Source organism: Oncorhynchus mykiss, chromosome 12 (assembly GCF_057628025.1).
Source record: "Oncorhynchus mykiss isolate SJ-2025 chromosome 12, ASM5762802v1, whole genome shotgun sequence".
NCBI classification, from domain to species: domain Eukaryota; kingdom Metazoa; phylum Chordata; class Actinopteri; order Salmoniformes; family Salmonidae; genus Oncorhynchus; species Oncorhynchus mykiss.
The window spans coordinates 29,540,864-29,560,651 of record NC_143033.1 but is presented as its reverse complement, the minus strand read 5'-3'; the positions used below and the strand labels follow the sequence as shown (position 1 = coordinate 29,560,651).

Sequence of the window (19,788 nt, the reverse complement as noted above, 5' to 3'; positions counted from 1 at the left end):
TACATTTCACAGGTGGAAATTATAGGCAATTAGCAAGACACCCCCAATAAAGGAGTGGTACCAACATATTCAAATAAAGATTGACATGTTTTCATTAAAAACATTATTTTTGATTAATTTATTTCATCCTTCCACAAGACATCGTCCGGACACAAATCTAGGGTTGCTACCCAAGCCATTCTAACGGTTCGGTTCAGTTGCCAGAGACGCGACTAAGTCGTTCAGTTCCCTTGCTTGCTAGCCAGCCAACTACGGATATCTTACAGTCACGTCAAACAGTGCAGCCAGAATAACAACAGTAGCTGCATTTGTTAGGCTGTTTTCTAGTGACAATCATTTGGATGCATCCATAACAATGATTTAAATGAGGCATGATTTCACCTGGCATAGAAAATGTCGAGCTCCTCTGAGGAGGAGTAAGCACAACAACACAGCTAACACAATCACTTCAAACTGAAGCTGGAAAGAATGCAAAATAGCTACACTTTGTTTCGTAACTTTTTTCAAAAGGACATTTCTGTGTATAGCCATAAAAATGCCAGCCGATTCATGATTGACTGGTTGAGAAACACTGCCCGCCTGTCCATCACTATGGGACAGTTGGAGCTCAAATTTAAATATTGAAACAACGTTGCAAATGGTCGGCGAGACCGACCGTAAGGTTTATTAAAATCTCCACTTGAGAAAACAATCTTATCTGAAAAGATATTGTGAGATAATGTCGATGCTTTTTAAAGTGGAGATCAAGTTTATAAATTGCCTGGCTGGGCTTATGAGACCGTGGATTGCGCAATCAGATGGAACAGAGTAAACAGGCATTTTAACGTCAAATTTTTTTAACCAATCAGCATTCAGAATTAGACCCACCAGTTGTATAAGTTGAATGTCTTATGTAAACAAGCAGCCGGGAACTAATTCTGTACGATGGCCAGTGACGGGGGTCGGTAAACCTGGAGGATTCACCATTGTCGTTTAAATCTCCAGTTTGGAAACATTTTGGCTTCCCAGTAGATTACAACAGCGATGGACAGAGAGTACGTCTCCACTGCTCAAGAGAATAGCCTACAGTATGCAGCTGCCAAAACCTCAAACATGTTAACCAGTTAACCAGTTAGAGCTCTAGGGGTGCTATTTCATTTTTGGATAAAAAACGTTCCCGTTTTAAGCGCGATATTTTGTCACAAAGATGCTCGACTATGCATATTGCATATTGACATATTGACAGTTTTGGAAAGAAAACACTCTGAAGTTTCAGAATCTGCAAAGATTTTGTCTGTAAGTGCCCCAGAACTCATTCTACAGGCGAAACCAAGATGATGCATCACCCAGGAATTAGCAGAATTTCTGAAGCTCTGTTTTCCATTCTCTCCTTATATGGCTGTGATTGCGCAACGAATGAGCCTACACTTTCTGTCGTTCGCCCAAGGTCTTAGCAGCATTGTGACGTATTTGTAGGCATATCATTGGAAGATTGACCATAAGAGACTACATTTTCCAAGTGTCCGCCTGGTGTCCTGCGTCGAATTCGGTGCGCAATTGCCAGCTGCTTCTACTTTACCATTTGATTCAGGGGAGAAAGCATGTGTCCAAGAACGATGTATCAATGAAGAGATGTGAAAAACACCTTGATGATTGATTGTAAACAACGTTTGCCATGTTTTCAGTCGATATTATGGAGTTAATTTGGAAAAAAGTTCGCGTTTTGAGGACTGAATTTTCGGATTTTTTTTGGTAGCCAAATGTGATGTATAAAACGGAGCTATTTCTAATACACAAGGAATCTTTTTGGAAAAACTGAGCATCTGCTATCTAACTGAGAGTATCCTCATTGAAAACATCAGAAGTTCTTCAAAGGTAAATGATTTTATTTGAAGGCTTTTATGTTTTTGTTAATGTTGCATGCTGGATGCTAACGCTAATGCTAACGCGAAATGCTAACTCTAGCTAGCTACTTTTACACAAATTATTGTTTTCCTATGGTTGAGAAGCATATTTTGAAAATCTGAGATGACAGTGTTGTTTACAAAAGGCTAAGCTTGAGAGATGGCATATTTATTTCATTTCATTTGCGATTTTCATAAATAGTTAACGTTGTGTTATGCTAATGAGCTTGCTGATAGATTTACACAATCCTGGATACAGGGGTTTTTTCATAGCTAAACGTGACGCAGAAAACGGAGCGATTTGTCCTAAACAAATAATCTTTCAGGAAAAACTGAACATTTGCTATCTGAGAGTCTCCTCATTGAAAACATCTGAAGTTCTTCAAAGGTAAATGATTTTATTTGAATGCTTTTCTGTTTTTTTGTGTAAATGTTGCCAGCTGAATGCTAATGCTAAATGCTACATTAGCCATCAATACTGTTACACAAATGCTTGTTTTGCAATGGTTGAGAAGCATATTTTGAAAATCTGAGATGACAGTGTTGTTAACAAAAGGCTAAGCTTGAGAGCTAGCATATTTATTTCATTTCATTTGCGATTTTCATGAATAGTTAACGTTGCGTTATGGTAATGAGCTTGAGTCTGTATTCACGATCCCGGATCCGGGATGGGGAGATCAGAAAGGTTAACACATGTACGCCGACGTAACCCCAGTATTCCTACCACCAGATCAAGACGAAAACGCAAAAAAAAAAATAATAATAATTTGTCCCCCTCTGTATTCAAGCACCCCTTCGCAGCTGATTCTGACCGAGCCAAAGAAATTAAAAGAGCGATAGGTATGTTTATAGCTGTGGATATGCGCCCATTCTCAGTGGTTCAGAATGGGGAGTTTATAAGCACCACGTGAAAGTGCTCGAGCAACGTTACAAACTTCGCCCTCTCACAATGAATTGGCCAGTGCACCATGAGTTGTGCTTACTACAGATGGATGAACCTCCAAGGCTACTTAACATGTTTCTCTTTGTAAGAAAACGTAGCATAGACCTAAACAATGTCTGAGCCATGTTTACATATTTTACACTCATATTGCACTTTATTTTAGTATTGAGCAATCATGTGTTTTCATTTAAGAAAATACAAAGTTTTGTTATTCCTGATTGCGATCCCATCAGTCATTATATGACTCATGATAGAGAACCAGGAATACCAACACTTTGTATTTTCTTAAACAAAAAATAACTGGCATTTCATTTTCTCGCTGTACCTGAACTGTGACCGCAAAACCGCAATATGTACCGAACCGTGGGTTTGGTGAACTGTTACACCCTGAGGCATTACAATTGGCAAGTGGGCATGAATGGAATCCAAATTCATCCCGTATGTAAATTGTGAAGACCTCAGTTATACAAATCTCACAAAACTGTTTTGGAATATACTGAATTTAGGACCAAAATTATCCTACTTACACTTTTTAGACAATGTTACCATTGGAAAAAATGTTTGACTAATATCAATGCCACATAGGTATTTCTCAACTAGATACTTTTTTTGTTTTGTTGAATTGCTCTTTAAAGGGGCAATCCGGAATTGGCATATCTCAGCTGTTTATCAAAACATGTGACTGGGTGACCTTGTTGTGACTGTTTCAAATCCTGGATGGCCCCATTATTAACATAATGGGGCCATCAAGCCCAATTAAAATACACTGTAAACGTTATACAGCCAGTGCTGATCATTCTACATAGAATGAAGACAGTTCCTCTTAGGAGATAATTGTGTGAAACATTTTCACTGTGCTAAAATATATATTTTTTTGCGCCAACTATTATAGAAGTAAGACATTTGGGGAATCTAGAAAACATGCAGTCCAGTCCTTGTGTATCATGTGCAGTAGTGAGGCTGTACTTAAGCACTGACCCCACAAAGCCCAGTGGTTCAGAAATAAAACAAGCCTGAGGCCTTTTCCAAAGTAGGCACCCACACCAGCCCACGTCTGCTATTGTCTCTCTCTGTGTGTGTGTGTGTGTGTGTGTGTGTGTGTGTGTGTGTGTGTGTGTGTGTGTGTGTGTGTGTGTGTCTCTCTCTCTCTCTATGGCAGTGCGAGTGAGCATTTTGTTGAGAGCTGGATAAATGAAATATTCCTGGCCCATTTGGTACGCAAGCCATTAGTAGATGTTAGCACTTGTATCAAATAAAGCCATGAAAGTTGCAGAACAGTCCTAGATCTGTGCCAACCAAAATAATTACTATGGTAACCAGGGCTACATGTTAGTGCTTCTCAGCACCCACTTCCTTATTTATTTATTTAAAATACATGTTTCCATACCAACCACTGATATCCATAAAGAATTCAATGGACACAGTAACCTTGAGTTTATCTCCTAGAGAAATGTATGTAAACCACTGACTGGCTTTGGGGGTGCATTTCTATAGAGATGCTGCTACAGTGTACCCAAGGGGCATGAGTTGGATGATCGAATTCCGTTAGATGCCTGAAAAGTCTAGAAAAAGGAAAATACGAATAGTGGGTGTATAAAATGTGACTTCTAAGTGCCACAACCACACGATGGATAAAACAACGGGCACTATATCTAACTGTTAAGGCGATACGTTGGGGAGTCGTAGCAACAGGCCTCCAATGTGTGTGGTTGCAATGCCCCTGAGCTGAATATAATAATTATAATTCCCTTCGCTCGGCTGCCAATCACCATGCTACAAAGCACCTCTCACATGGCTCTCTCAATTCTTATTAGCCATTGCACATCATCACTGGCGTAACGCAGTTTATCTGGAGCCCCCCCGCAAGGACAGTGTTCGGGCACCCCTCCCTAAAATAAAATTGAATGAGTCAGCCAGACAGCCACTCAAAATATAGACTAACGATCACGGTCAATGTTGCTGAAATTGCAGCATGTCTATGCGGCTGCATGCCTAGCAAATCGATTATAGGAATTCTGTGGTGCCAAGGCATGTTAACTACGCATTAACAAATCGATAAATGTTTATTGGTAGGTCCATTTGGTCATAATTTTCTCATGTTATGCCTAACATTGCACAAAAGCTATATACGGTGTCTCAATGCTCCCACTTTTAGACTGCAGGTTGGTGGTAATAACATAATTACTTGTTGCAGAACAGTAACCATGAGTTTATCTCCTAAATCAAAACAAATGTATTTATATAGCCCTTCGTACATCAGCTGATATCTCAAAGTGCTGTACAGAAACCCAGCCTAAAACCCCAAACAGCAAGCAATGCAGGTGTAGAAGCACGGTGGCTAGGAAAAACTCCCTAGAAAGGCCAAAACCTAGGAAGAAACCTAGAGAGGAACCAGGCTGTGGGGTGGCCAGTCCTCTTCTGGCTGTGCCGGGTGGAGATTATAACAGAACATGGCCAAGATGTTAAAATGTTCATAAATGACCAGCATGGTCGAATAATAATAAGGCAGAACAGTTGAAACTGGAGCAGCAGCACGGTCAGGTGGACTGGGGACAGCAAGGAGTCATGTCCGGTAGTCCTGGGGCATGGTCCTAGGGCTCAGGTCAGTTGAAACTGGAGCAGCAGCACGGCCAGGTGGACTGGGGACTGAGTTTGGTACACATCCGGTGGATAGAGAGCCGTTGATTATGTTCAACATAGGAGGGCCAAGCACAGGAAGCAGCTCTTTCAGTAGTTTAGTTGGAATAGGGTCCAGTATGCAGCTTGAAGGTTTAGAGGCCATGATTATTTTCATCATTGTGTCAAGAGATATAGTACTAAAACACTTGAGCGTCTCTTGATCCTAGGTCCTGGCAGAGTTGTGCAGACTCAGGACAACTGAGCTTTGAAGGAATACGCAGATTTAAAGAGGAGTCCGTAATTTGCTTTCTAATAATCATAATCTTTTCCTCATAATCTCCTAGAGAAATGTATGTAAACCACTGACTGGCTTTGGGGGGTGCATTAAAAATAGTTTGAAATTCAAACATTGCAGATTGCTGTTGCAACAAAAATGTATTTTACATACTAATCAGCTACAGATTTTTGGAATATAAAACTGTCCGTTATCTGAACCTGCATGACATGAGCCATGCCTGTGCTCTCTCCCAGCTTTGATAGAAAGTTGTTTTGAGTAAAACCAGTGTGTGTACTAAATAAGTCAGTCCACCCTCAAAACACTAGCTTTACAGGGATTGTTTCATTATGCAGTGTCATGACTGACTGCGAGAATCCAAATAGGTCAGATCAAATTTGCAACAAATAACTTCAATCAGACCCCCTTTCACCCAGAGGGGGGAGGAAATAACTAGTGGGGATTGACACACGTCCTGTGGTAAATCAAGGGAGAAGATCCAGGCTTGCACTCTCCAAATTCACTAAAAGTATGTACTTTGTCTCAGATCTTTTCCCGCTGAAACTAACACATTCAAAAGCGAATACAGGAACAATATTCTGAGCGTAGAACGTGCGGTATGGTGGAGGCGATCTATAGAACACTAATGTCATTAAACATTTTGTAAAAGAAAATACTTCAACTTGGAAAGTACATACACACTACATAGCTGAAGTTTCCACACTATGGGTTGTGCATGTAATATGAAAATTGAGTGTTTTTCTTGAGAGGGATGTGCTTTTATCTAGAATCCTTTTATCTAGAATCCTGACTAGAACCAAAAAATGTGATCATATTACTCCAGTGCTAGCCTCTATACACTGGCTTCCTGTCAAAGCAAGGGCTGATTTCAAGGTTTTACTGCTAACCTACAAAGCATTACATGAGCTTGCTCCTACCTATCTCTCTGATTTGGTCCTGCCATACATACCTACACGTACGCTACGGTCACAAGACGCAGGCCTCCTAATTGTCCCTAGAATTTCTAAGCAAACAGCTGGAGGCAGGGCTTTCTCCTATAGAGCTCCATTTTTATGGAATGGTCTGCCTACCCATGTAAGAGACGCAAACTCTGTCTCAACCTTTAAGTCTTTACTGAAGACTCATCTCTTCAGTGGGTCATATGATTGAGTGTAGTCTGGCCCAGGAGTGTGAAGGTGAACAGAGGCTCTGGAGCAACGAACCGCCCTTGCTGTCTCTGCCTGGCTGGTTCCCCTCTTTCCACTGGGATTCTCTGCCTAACCCTATCACAGGGGCTGAGTCACTGGCTTACTGGGGCTCTTTCATGCCGTCCCTAGGAGGGGTGCGTCACTTGAGTGGGTTGAGTCACTAATGTTATCTTCCTGTCTGGATTGGCGCCCCCCCTTGGGTTGTGCCGTTGCGGAGATCTTTGTGGGCTATACTCGGCCTTGTCTCAGGATGGTAAGTTGGTGGTTGAAGATATCCCTCTAGTGGTGTGGGGGCTGTGCTTTGGCAAAGTGGGTGGGGTTATATCCTTGCTGTTTGGCCCTGTCCGGGGGTATCTTCGGATGGGGCCACAGTGTCTCCCGACCCCTCCAGTCTCAGCCTCCAGTATTTATGCTGCAGTAGTTTGTGTCGGGGGGGCCTTGCCTCAGGACTACCTGACATGATGACTCAGTCCCCAGTCCACCTGGCCGTGCTGCTGCTCCAGTTTCAACTGTTCTGCCTGTGATTATTATTATTTGACCATGCTGGTCATTTATGAACATTTATACATCTTGGCCATGTTCTGTTATAAACGACACCCGGCACAGCCAGAAGAGGACTGGCCACCCCACATAGCCTGGTTCCGCTCTGGGTTTCTTCCTAGGTTTTGGCCTTTCTAGGGAGTTTTTCCTAGCCACCGTGCTTCTACACCTGCATTGCTTGCTGTTTGGGGTTTTAGGCTGGGTTTCTGTACAGCACTTTGAGATATCAGCTGATGTACGAAGGGCTATATAAATACATTTGGATTTGAAATGCAGTGTATGATATACCATTTTATAGCTCAGAGTCTACTTATCCAACGTTAAAACAAACACCATTTCACATTTTGCTACATAAGACCGAATACAGGTGGTGAGACAAATGTGATCAGTTTTTTTTATAAATTAGCAAAAAATGTTTACATTTTTTTTTTGCTTTGTCATTATGGGGAATTGTGTGTAGGTTTAATCAATTTTAGAATAAGACTAACATAACAAAATGCGGAAAAAATGAAGGGGTCTTGATACTTTCCAAATGCACTGTATAATTAAAAGTCTCATTAAAGAAAGTTGACATTTTCTGGTGCCAACCTCATGTCAGCATCGGTGTGGACACTAGAGCCTGTAGCAAATCCACAGTCTATAACCTACACTTTGACATGTAGGCTAATCGTGTTGTTTTCTTAACAGAAGAGCTACTGTTTTTTGGTTTTCAAATCAATTTAAATTGACTATTTTGGTTGATGGCCTTGGTGCCCTGGTAGATTGAGCACCTCTTGACAGGCAAATGGCCTTGTCCCTAAAATCAAGAAATTCCAGGCTTGCGTAGCAACGTGACTTACTTCATTATGTATTTGGCTCTGTCCACAGTCTGAGCTTTGACCTTGACCAGAAGTGGGTGGCTTGTGTAGGTCTCATTCTTCCACTGCCCGTATAGCCGGTACCTGACGACCACAGGTAGCAACACAGGTGAGCGGGTTAACAGTGACATATTTAATAATACATACACCAGGACCAGCCTGGAATTAGGACCTAGAAATACCAACAGAACACAACAGGGTCGGAGAATAGAACAAGTTGCATAAACCCACATACTCCAGTCTCTGTGTGGGCTTTGCTATCTCCATTGGATGGATTCAAAATGGATGGCCAAACATGTCAGTTCGAGTCTAAAAGGACACCACTATGATCGTGTGTGTGTGTGTGTGTGTCTCACCTGTGCTGGTAGGGGAAGAGTTTGAAGAGGCCCCACAGCTCCTCTGACATGCAGGCGTTACACTCCATGAGAGAGAGCGAGGGCAGCAGCACCTGGTCTGCAATGCTCAGGAAACAACTCAGCAATGTGTCCTAGGAGGGAACAGGAGCACATCAACCACCGAAGTACAGACCACAGTGAGTGGATACTTACAAAATTATATGGACAAAGATCGCCTCTCCCCCTCGGGAGGCATAAAAAATAAAAAAAACTACATTTTTTTTTAAAGGCCCTCGGATCCTCAAAAAGTTCTACAGCTGCACCAAAGAATCTTGACACAGCTTGGTATGTAAAATGCACCGCACAGCTCTACAGAGAGTTGTGCAGACAGCTCAGTATATCAAGGGGGCCGAGCTCAGTGCCACCCAGGACCTCTATATCAGGTGGTGTCAGAAGATGCCCCAAAGAATTGCCCAAGACTCCAGCCACCCAAGCCACGTCCAGCAAACGGTTGGATTAACAGGCTCCGAGACAGCTTGTACCCTCAAGCCATAAGACTGATTAATGTTTTATTAAATGGATACCTGGACTATCTTGCACTGCTCTATGCACACTCACACAAAACCCACACACATCCACGCGCTCACACACAGCTGCTAATCTGTTCTTTATTTTACTCATCATCATCTATCCATCCTGATTAGGGATATTAACGGTTAAGCGTTAAAATCGGTTAGCTGCTGAAAATACATTTGACTGGTCATGATTATCAATCTATAGATTCATTTGCATAATTTTGGGGAATTAAATTGTCGTGTGTATTTGTTACTCGTCGTGCATCTTATTTATCACACGCACATAAAATACAGAACCTAGTTTGAGGTGCGAGTGGCCTATCACCTGTCAGATAGTGCGAGAACAGTTCCTCAAAAATCTGTTACTGCAGTGAAACGTGCTTTTATAAGCCGAGTCAGTAAGCAACAAATTACAATTCTAAATGCAATCGTGTGTTAACTGTTTTCATGGCCATGATTAAAAGAGCTACTATTTTTATTACTCAATCTCATCTCGTAATTAAAGCATGCCTCCCATTCAACAATCGAGTGCATAAACTATAATCAATGGTAGGGAGGCCATCAACGCTTGACAAAGTGCTTGACCACTTCACAAAGTGAGATTGAGGTAGTATAATCGCTGAATACCTGAATGTTTTACTTCACCCCAAATAAGGAAGATTGTCTTACCTTGCTTCAAAGTAGCCCAGACGAAATTTGTATCCCTAATCCTAATTGTATCCCTAATCCCTAGTCACTTTATCCTGCCTTCATTCTCGGGCTGACCACATTTAGTCAACTGGTCGATTGTTTCGTTAATAGGCTGTTGGTCGACGGATTTTCTTTAGTCGAGCAGTGGCAAATATATATATATTTTTTTAAAAGTATGGCACACGAGACACGTGTCTGATTCACGCCAATCTGAGTGGACTAATCCATTGGAGGTCGCAGGGATTGCACACCACCCCTGCGGCCTACCGTTAATTCCCATAATTTCTCATCTACAATGCTTGTTTTTTTACGGTAATTTCTCTTCCAGTATTTATTAAAATATATATACAGTTGAAGTCGGAAGATTACATACACTTACATCGGAGTCATTAAAACTCGTTTTTCAACCACTCCACACATTTCTTGCTAAACTATTGTTTTGGCAAGTCGGTAAGGAAATCTACTTTGTGCAAGTAATTTTTCCAACAATTGTTTACAGACATATTATTTCACTGTATCACTATTCCAGTGGGTCAGAAGTTTACATACACTAAGTTGACTGTGCCTTTAAACAGCTTGGAAAATTACAGAAAAGGATGTCATGGATTTAGAAGCTTCTGATAGGCTAATTGACATCATTTCATTCAATTGGAGGTGTACCTGTAGATGTATTTCAAGGCCTACCTTCAAACTCAGTGCCTCTCTGATTGACATCATGGGAAAATCAAAAGAAATCAGCCAAGACCTCAGCAAAAAAAAATGTAGACCTCCACAAGTCTGGTTCATCCTTGGGAGCAATTTACAAACGCCTGAAGGTACCACGTTCACCTGTACAAACAATAGTATGCAAGTATAAACACCATGGGACCACTCAGCTGTCATTACCGCTCAGGAAGGAGATGCCTTCTGTCTCCTAGAGATGAACGTGCTTTGGTGTGAAAAGTGCAAATCAATCCCAGAACAGCAAAGGATCTTGTGAAGATGCTGGAGGAAACAGGTAAAAAAGTATCTATATCCACAGTAAAAAGAGTCCTATAATCAACATAATCTGAAAGACAGCTCAACAAGGAAGAAGCCAGTGCTCTAAAACCACCATAAAAAAGCCATACGGTTTGCAACTGCAAATGGGGACAAAGATTTTACTTTTTTGGAGAAATGTCCTCTGGTCTGATAAAACAAAAATAGAACTGTTTGGCCATAATGACCATCATCATGTTTGAAGGAAAAGGGGGGAGGCTTGCGAGCTGAAGAACACCATTCCAACGGTGAAGGACAGGGGTGGCAGCATCATGTTGTGGGGGTGCTTTGCTGCAGGAGGGACTGGTGCACTTCACAAAATAGATGGCATCATGAAGAAAGAATTTTGTGGATATTTTGAAGCAACATCTCAAGACATCAGTCAGGAAGTTAAAGCTTGGTTGCAAATGGGTCTTCCAAATGGACAATGACCCCAAGCATACTTCCAAAGTTGTGGCAAAATGGCTTAAGGACAACAAAGTCAAGGTATTGGAGTGGCCATCACAAAGCTCTGACCTCAATCCTATAGAAAATTTGTGGGCAGAACTGAAAAAGTGTGTGCGACCAAAGGAGGCCGACAAACCTGACTCAGTTACACCAGCTTTGTCAGGAGGAATGGGCCATAATTCACCCAACTTATTGTGGGAAGCTTGTGGAAGGCTACCCGAAACGTTTGGCCTGAAGTTAAACAATTTAAAGGCAATGCTACCAAATACTAATTGAGTGTATTTAAACTTCTGACCCACTGGGAATGTGATGAAAGAAATAAAAGTTTAAATAAATCATTCTCTCTACTATTATTCCTAACTGACCTAAAACAGGGAATTTTTACTAGGATTAAATGTCAGGAATTGTGAAAAACTGTGTTTAAATGCATTTGGCTAAGGTGTATGTAAACTTCCGACTTCAACTGTGTGTGTACGCACACACAAATATATATAACTACAGTCTTACTGTTGATATATAAGGAATGTGTTTGTTGGGGTCAATGAAGGGTAGATAGGGACTTGCTGTATGGGAAGTTACTGAGTGAGATAATGGGAAGTTCAGAAAGTTCATATTCTGTTCCATGTTTCTAAAGAGTTAGGCGAAGAGCAATAGTTAATCTCTGATAAGGCAGGCCAGCTGCGTAACTAGGGAGGATCGAGGAATTCGGCTTGAGGTCAAGTCAACAGATGAAGTGAGATGAAACCTCTGGGTGGTGGGGCCAGAGGGGCCCACCACAAAAATCATATCGCACGCAAACTTCCACATAGGTTCTAGCATCAGGCAGGGTCATGACTACGCCAGTGAGAGGAAACAAATAAGTTCCTGCCTAGCAACAGAGATGTATTGGCTGTCTAGATGTGTAAAGAGTTGACCCCGCCTATGAAGAGGTTATAAATATATGTGCTTGTGTAATCATATCTTGTCTTTGCAGGGGTATGACCCAGTGGGTAAATATACTTTTAGCTTTTCCAGTCGTCCGTTTCAGTTTGTTCAGAACTTAACACCTTAAATACCTCGTAATCCTACACAATGATCTGGTAATCACTGCATATAGCTCCATTGTTGTGTATTTTATTCCTTGTTACTATTTATTTGTTTAATATATTTTTTAACTCTGCATCTTTGGGAAGGGCTTGAAAGCAAGCATTTCACGGTAAAGTCTACACTTGTACACCTGAATTTATTCTCTGTGAATTCCTCTTGCTGATTAATACAACAAAACTGTTCAAGACACTTCTTGGTCCCATTTACTTTGACAACTCACCATTTTGTCCTTGATGTTGTCATTTCTACCCTCACTTTGGTACTGGAGGAACAAAAGAAAACACGAGGACAATTAGTGAGATGAAGCCAGGGATCAAAAAAGCATCAATTGACTTTAGGGCATGTACCTCTTTCATAAAGCCCTTGCCCAGGCGTACTATCTTGGCAAAGAGGATGGGGTCATGGGAGAGGTGGGGCCCCAGGTAGCAGAGCATGCTGAACACATCCCTGCGCAGGTCCTCAAAGCTCTCTGCAGGCCTGGGGGCCCGCTTGTTCTTCAGGGGCCTCAACAAACATCCCTTGGCCCCTTTGGGGACCCCGGCTCTGCAAAGGGAAACACAGGTGAGACAGGGCATACTACAAACAGCAACATAAAGCCTCCACTGCTCTAGTGTTAACACTAGGTGGTTCTGCATGTGACTGTTGTTGTGTGTGTGTGCCTACAATTAAATGAAAAGCTGGCATCAGAGTTTGTAGTATTTTGGCTGGCTGGCTGTGTATGTCGTGTTGTATTTAGGTAAATGTGTACATTTCTTCAGCTAATATGCAAAGAGCACAAAGTGAATCCAGGGGAGCAGGCGGGCACCTGCGGTACAGTGGCTCTACAGTCAGATGCAGCAGCTGGCACAGCGCCAGAGCAATGGCCTTGTGAGAGGTGGCGTAGAAGGAGGGCATCTGGTCCATAATGCTTTGGGCATGGTGCCAGTCTCCGATCCTCAGCAGCGCTTCCAACAGACCCAGCTTCTGGTTATCAGGAGCCTGAGGGTAGAGGGGGAGATGCGGAGTGTGTGGGTGAGCTTGGAGCAGCAGCAGAAGTTAGTCTGAGAGCAGCTATGTCCTTAGGTTTATGACGGAGGAATCTCACAAAGTACAAAGTAGGCCCATTAAAAAGAGGTTAAGGAGGATTTGCAAACACAAAGACTAGTGAGTAAATCATGAGTTGTAAATATATATATAGTTTTTTAAATTATTATTTTTACCCCCTTTTCCTTCCCAATTTCATGGTATCCAATTGGTAGTAGTTACTGTCTTGTCTCATCGCTGCAACTCCCGTACGGACTCGGCAGAGGCGAAGGTCGAGAGCCATGAGTCCTCCGAAACACAACACAACCAAGCCGCACTGCTTCTTGACACAATGCACATCCAACCCAAAAGCCAGCAGCACCAATGTGTCGGAGGAAACACCGTACACCTAGAGGCCAGGTCAGCGTGCACTGTGCCCAGCCCGCCACAGGAGTCGCTAGTGCGCGATGAGACAAGGATATCCCTGCCGGCCAAACTCTCCCTAACCCGGACGACGCTGGGCCAATTGTGCGCCGCCCGGCTCAAACCCAGAATCTCTGGTGGCAAAGCTGCCTTAGACCACTGCACCACCCGGGAGGCCCTATGAGTCGTAATTTTCTCCAGCAGCACTGGATGGGAACAAGGAACTGTAGAAATCTGTCATCGTACCTGACGCTGCACTTAATTCATGTGTGTGACTGACACAACCAACTGACACAGCATAGTAACAAGGCACTGTTGTCAGGGAGAGGCGGCGTGTGGGATGAGTTAACTAGCTAGAGGACAAACTGATATTCTGCTCATCCAATGTCACTCATTTTTCACGCTATTTTATAAAAAACTAAAAGCACTTACGTCAAACTATGAGCTTAATGTTGAAAGATGTTTGTGAATTTGTCTCCCAGTGTGTTGGAAAACAGACGGAAAAAGGTTCTCCTCTAGGATTTGCCTGTACTTAGCTCTGTTTGATTTTTATCATTAAAAAAATCCCTAGTCATAAGCATACCCATAAGATGATGCAGCCACCATCAAAAGATGAAGAGTGGTACTCAATGATGTATTGAGGACAGAGTTCATTTCTTTGCAGTTTTACTTTAGTTCTTTATTGCAAACAGGCTGCATGTTCTGGAATATTGAAATATTTTTTTTTTTTGTTCAAGCCACTGGAAAAACTATTATTGAAACAGTTATTTGCTAAATTTAGCATTAGCATGACGCGGGCACTCAGATGACAGATGCAATCTGACAATCTGGATCTTGGGCTGGAGGCGGAATTTATTTTAGAAACATGGCTCACAAAAGCCTTCAGTGTTGCTCTTCGTTACTTTTAACGTGTGGGGGGGAGGGGGGGCTGCTGCTGCAGCTTTAACTCTAACAGACCTCCTCTGGCCCATCAATCACTGTCTGTCTGTCTGTCGGTGGTGGTATGCACAGCCCTGCCTCAGACAAGACACTGACTGACACCTCATTAACACATTCCCTTTCCTTCAACAGCACACAGAGGAAGACTGGGCTTCATCAAGGCGATTAAAGAAGGACACTTAGTGGAAGTAGACCTGTGCTTTAGTGTGGAACAGTTACCCAAATGTGGAGACGTATTTCAAATAGTAGAAATGTGTGCGAGTGTAACATGAGATTACTTTACCTTGTCGTTCTTCTCTTCCTCCTTCTCTCTCTCCTTGTCCTCAGTCTTCTCAGAGGGCACCACCACCATGGTGAGCTTGCGGGCGATCTGCTTGGCCTCTGTGATTTCTCTCTTGTGCTCCTCTACAATGCTGGCATCCAGTGGCATCAGCTGGGAGGGCAACGCAGGCTCAGTCACACATCAGGTCACAATTTATAGCACCAGGCATTTAGATTTCTCTGTTGGATCACATGTTGCACAATCTGGCATGCACTGAGGACAACCAATGTTAGTCAAATCTTTGATATAAAATTATATACATACATACACATACGCGTTATATGCCTTTAGAAAGTATTCACACCTTTACTTTTTCCACATTTTGTTGTGTTACAAAGTGGGATTAAAATGGGTTTAATTGTAATTTTTTTGTCAACGATCTACACAAAATATGTGCTAAAGAATTCTAACAAAACATTTATAGAAAACTAATATACATTCATTAGATAAGTATTCAATACCCTGAGTCAATGGCAGTGATTACAGCTGTGAGTCTTTATGGGTAAGTGTAAGAGCTTTGCGTGCCTGGACAATATATATGCACATTATTTTTTAATTCATCAAACTCTGTCAAATTGGTTGTTGATCATTGCTAGACAGCCATTTTCAAGTCTTGCCATAGATTTCCAAGCCGATCTAGGCCAAAACAGTAAATAGGCCACTCCGGAACATTCACCGTCTTCTTGGTATGCAACTCCAGTGTATATTTGTCCTTGTGTTTTAAGTTATTGTTCTGCTTAAAGGTTAATGTCTCCCAGTGGCTGTTGGAAAGCAGACAACCAGGTTTTCATCTAGGATTTTGCCAGCGCTTAGCTCTATTTTGTTTATTTTTAATCATAAAAAAACTCCCTAGTTCTTGTCAATGACAAGCATACCCATAACATGATGTAGCCACCACCATGCTTGAAAAGATGAAGACTGGTACTCAGTGATGTGTTGCACCAAACATAACACTTTGTATTCAGGACATAAGTTCATTTCTTTGCAGTTTTACTTTAATGCCTTGTTGCAGTTTTACTTTAATGCCTTGTTGCAAACAGGATGCATGTTTTGGAATATTTAGTATAGTGGATTAACTACAATGTTGTTGATCCATCCTTAGTTCTCTCATATCACAGCCATTAAACTAACGGTTTTAAAGTCACCATTAGCCTTATGGTGGAATCCCTGACCGGTTTACCTCTTCTCCGGCAACTGAGTTAGGAAGGACGACTGTATCTTGTTTTACTCAAGTGCATTGATACACCATCCAAAGACTAATAACTTCACCATGCTCAAAGGGAAATTCACTGTCTTCTTTTTATTAACCATCTACTAATAGGTGCCCTTCTTTGCAAGGCATTGAAAAACCTCCCTGGTCTTTGTGGTTGAATTGGTGTTTGAAATCCACTGCTCGAATGAGGGACCTCACAGATACTTGTAATTTGACTCAAGACATTTCAGATTTTCATGTTTAATTAATTTGTAAAGATTTCAAAAAACAATTCCACTTTGACATTATGGAGTACTGTGTAGGCCAGTGATTTATTTTTTAAATTTCAGCTCTAACAACAAAATGTGGAAGAAGTTGAGAAGGAACTGTATTATGTGAGACAATGCTCTGTAGGTGTGAGTTGAGATGCTTACGTGCACATAGATGTCCTCCAGCTCTATAAGGTTGTGATGCAAGAGGGCGGCAGCGATGTGGTAGAGTGACGTGGGGGTCTCCTCATTTGGCTCCTGGGAGGAGGAGGACAGTCAAGGAACACTCAATACATACTGAGGAATAGCTAATGGATATGGGGGGGGGGGGGAATTCACTCTGCTGTCTTTTGATCCCCTACTTGAAGCTAAAGTGTATAGTTCAGTGACTGGCAGCTAGGGATGCACATTTCAGTCAATTTTGCTTCTGGCTGACCAACCCTCATTAAACGGTTTTGGTTTTAAAAAAATCCCAAAACAGTAAAATGACACGACCAACAGAAAATACTATGTATACAAACAAGGAATGGACATGTTTCCTAAGAGCTTCATGAAAACATGCAAGAATAGCAAGCCTATCGTCTTATAGTCAAAAGGCTATACACATTACTGAAGATGCAACTGCTGTAATGAAGCAGCTAATAAAAAAAGTTGTTTTCAAACATTTCCAAAAATGCAATTCACGGGAAAACACCATTCTTAACAGAGCAGGAAACTAGGCGTATGTCGCGGGACACTACCTAACAAGGCGGTCTGTCACATGTGACAGAGATGAAAATCTCAGCTAGTAATTTAGAGGGGAATCTAATAGCAACAACTAAGACAGGTTGCTAATATGACTAGGATTCTGTCTCTGGATATGAAAACCAATAGAACAAGGGTCCTTGCTGGTTAATGGCATGAGTCTTTATGGAACAATTGTCTCCCCATTTCTATGGTTGGATTTTGGCTAGGCTACTTTGAAGCAAGGTATAACAACTACACTGCCACAAGCTTACATTGTAAAGTGGTGGGTGACATGCTGATACCCTACCTACCGTTGACTAAATTCTACGCACATCGAATCGGAGGCACGCTTTAATTACGAGTTAAGAAAATAAAAAGAGCTATTTTTAAAAGAGTTAGCACCTGATTGCATTTAGAATTGTTATTTGTTGCTTACTGACTGGGCTTATAAAAGCATGATTCACTCCAGTACCAACTTTTTGAGGAGCTGTTCTTGCGCTGTCTGACAGGTGATAGACCATTCCAGTCTTCAAACTAGGCTCTGTATTCTGTGCACATGTGATAAGATACATGACAAGTAACGGAAATACATAAGCCAATTTATTTCCACTAAATTATGACCGTTTTTTTTGTGGTTAAACGTTAACATCCCTACTGGCAGCACTAATATTCACATCAGGTCTGACTGCACCATTTCCCCTCATTCTTGCAGGTCAAGGGAGAATGTGCGCAAGACTTATGTTCATCAATAAGACCTTGAAGTATTTTTTATTAATTTGGTTAAGGATTTGTCCGCTTCTTGGACAGGCAGCTCCTCACAAACACCAATTTGTACAGTTTATATCCGGCCAGTTTCAGACAGGCTGTAGAGTGCAGACAGTCACAGTGGGGAGTCTGCTCTCTCTCACCTGGTTGAACTTGAACTTGAAGCCCAGGATGTGGCAGAGGGTGAGGGGTTCACACATGTAGGACTTAATGAGGGGCAGGAAGAACTCGTCTTGGTCAGAGCGACACTCGTACACCTCCAGGATGATGTCCAGAACGCGGTTGGGGTCCAGGTTGAAGCATCCTGCAGGGTGGAGAGGGGGTAAGGGTGTACAGATGACATTGAGTAACTTGGGTACAAAATAAGGCCATATGTAATGTAACCCCCATTTGGGAGTCTAAATGGAGAGTTGTCTTTAAAAGTAAAAAATATATAAATATTAAGGTCCCATGCAACAATTCAATCCTCAATTTAAAAACTGTAAAATGCACTTCTGCCAAACTTAGAATCTCCATTACTTTCTTGGTTGGTCACAGAAATTATACATACCCGTCACAGAAAATGCAGCGAGACTAAGAGTGCAACAAGGATCCGCTGCTTCTTGGCGGTGGAGAACGTGACGAAAAAGACTAGGGGTTTCATACCTATTAGGGACTTGATGCTCTCTAGGACGATGTGGCTAGTGATGTTGCCTGAAAGGTCTTGGCCCAGCTCAGTGATCAGCTTGGCATAGCCCTCATTCTCTTCCCTGAGCAAGTTGAATTTCTGCTGCTTGTAACTGTAAGGGGGCAGAGTGGAAAACAATACATAGGAGGCCAACCACTCACCATTAGATAAACAACTTCAAACTTTAGGCCCAAGCGTGAATGCAAGTGAAATGATCATTTATTGTGTTTCTGGTGTATTATAGGGTAATAGAACCCTATACAGCCTGAATAACCATGTTTTGCAGCAAGGTAGTGCATGAACAGTCAGAATATAAACACAACTAAAGTGATGTAATTTCTCTACATTCTGTGCTGACATTACATTTGGCATTCGTGGCAAAGCTCACATCCTATAGGGTAAATGGTCACATATTAAATGTTACAGCCACAGGCTGCGAGGTGGATAGCCCAGTGTTGGAGATGTAACTTTGGGTTAACAGCACATTCAGCCCTGACCGGGGAATAACAGTAGCTTACTCTAGTTCTGGCTACTTGGTCAGACCATTCAATTTATTACATTGTTGACTTTTGACACTGACCATTACAGGATTTTTGTTTTTTTACAGATGAAAATGAGTCACCGCTCCACTTACAATAGTTTGGTCTTGATTTTAACGATTTTCTGGTTGAACTGATGAGCTTGCTTTATGAGTCCCAGGGACTCCAGGGTCTCTGGGTCCAGCCTCTCCTTCAGGATGGCATCTGGCACAAAGAACTGAAGATAGGGCAGAATGAAACAAACAAGTGTTATATAAACAGTCCCTCCAGGATTCCACGGTCACAAAAATTCCCAGCATATTGTGGGAGGGCTTGCAAATATGACCAATCACTGCACTATTCCCGCATAAAAGTCTAACGCAACATTATCTCAAACTGACCCATAACACAGTACAAAAACAGGGCTCAATTTAAACCAATAAGCGCACATTTATCGAAAATATGGTTCAATCAAGCAACGCCTCAAACCT

General features: G+C 42.0%; 1 protein-coding gene and 1 long non-coding RNA gene across 4 annotated transcripts in view; one reads left to right on the top strand and one right to left on the bottom strand.

Annotated features, from left to right (window-relative positions):
• LOC110537361 (THO complex subunit 2) overlaps positions 1-19,788 on the bottom strand; it is a 65,888-nt gene that overhangs the window by 36,954 nt on the left and 9,146 nt on the right. For 2 of the 3 annotated variants that reach the window (XM_021623337.3, XM_021623338.3), the window contains exons 6-15: positions 19,414-19,535; positions 18,758-18,891; positions 18,256-18,416; positions 16,787-16,879; positions 15,122-15,271; positions 13,280-13,452; positions 12,822-13,017; positions 12,695-12,736; positions 8,681-8,811; positions 8,307-8,408 (exon numbers count right to left, since the gene is read on the bottom strand). In XM_021623337.3, coding sequence (XP_021479012.2) covers positions 8,307-8,408; positions 8,681-8,811; positions 12,695-12,736; positions 12,822-13,017; positions 13,280-13,452; positions 15,122-15,271; positions 16,787-16,879; positions 18,256-18,416; positions 18,758-18,891; positions 19,414-19,535 — 1,304 coding nt within the window. Of the gene's footprint in view, positions 1-8,306; positions 8,409-8,680; positions 8,812-12,694; positions 12,737-12,821; positions 13,018-13,279; positions 13,453-15,121; positions 15,340-16,786; positions 16,880-18,255; positions 18,417-18,757; positions 18,892-19,413; positions 19,536-19,788 lie in introns of those variants that run through there. The other variant, XM_090192176.1, reaches the window with a different exon arrangement.
• LOC149979131 (uncharacterized) lies at positions 1,731-7,088 on the top strand. Its single transcript, XR_016485000.1, has 3 exons — positions 1,731-1,854; positions 2,210-2,271; positions 7,057-7,088. It is a non-coding gene; the product is annotated as an uncharacterized LOC149979131 (long non-coding RNA).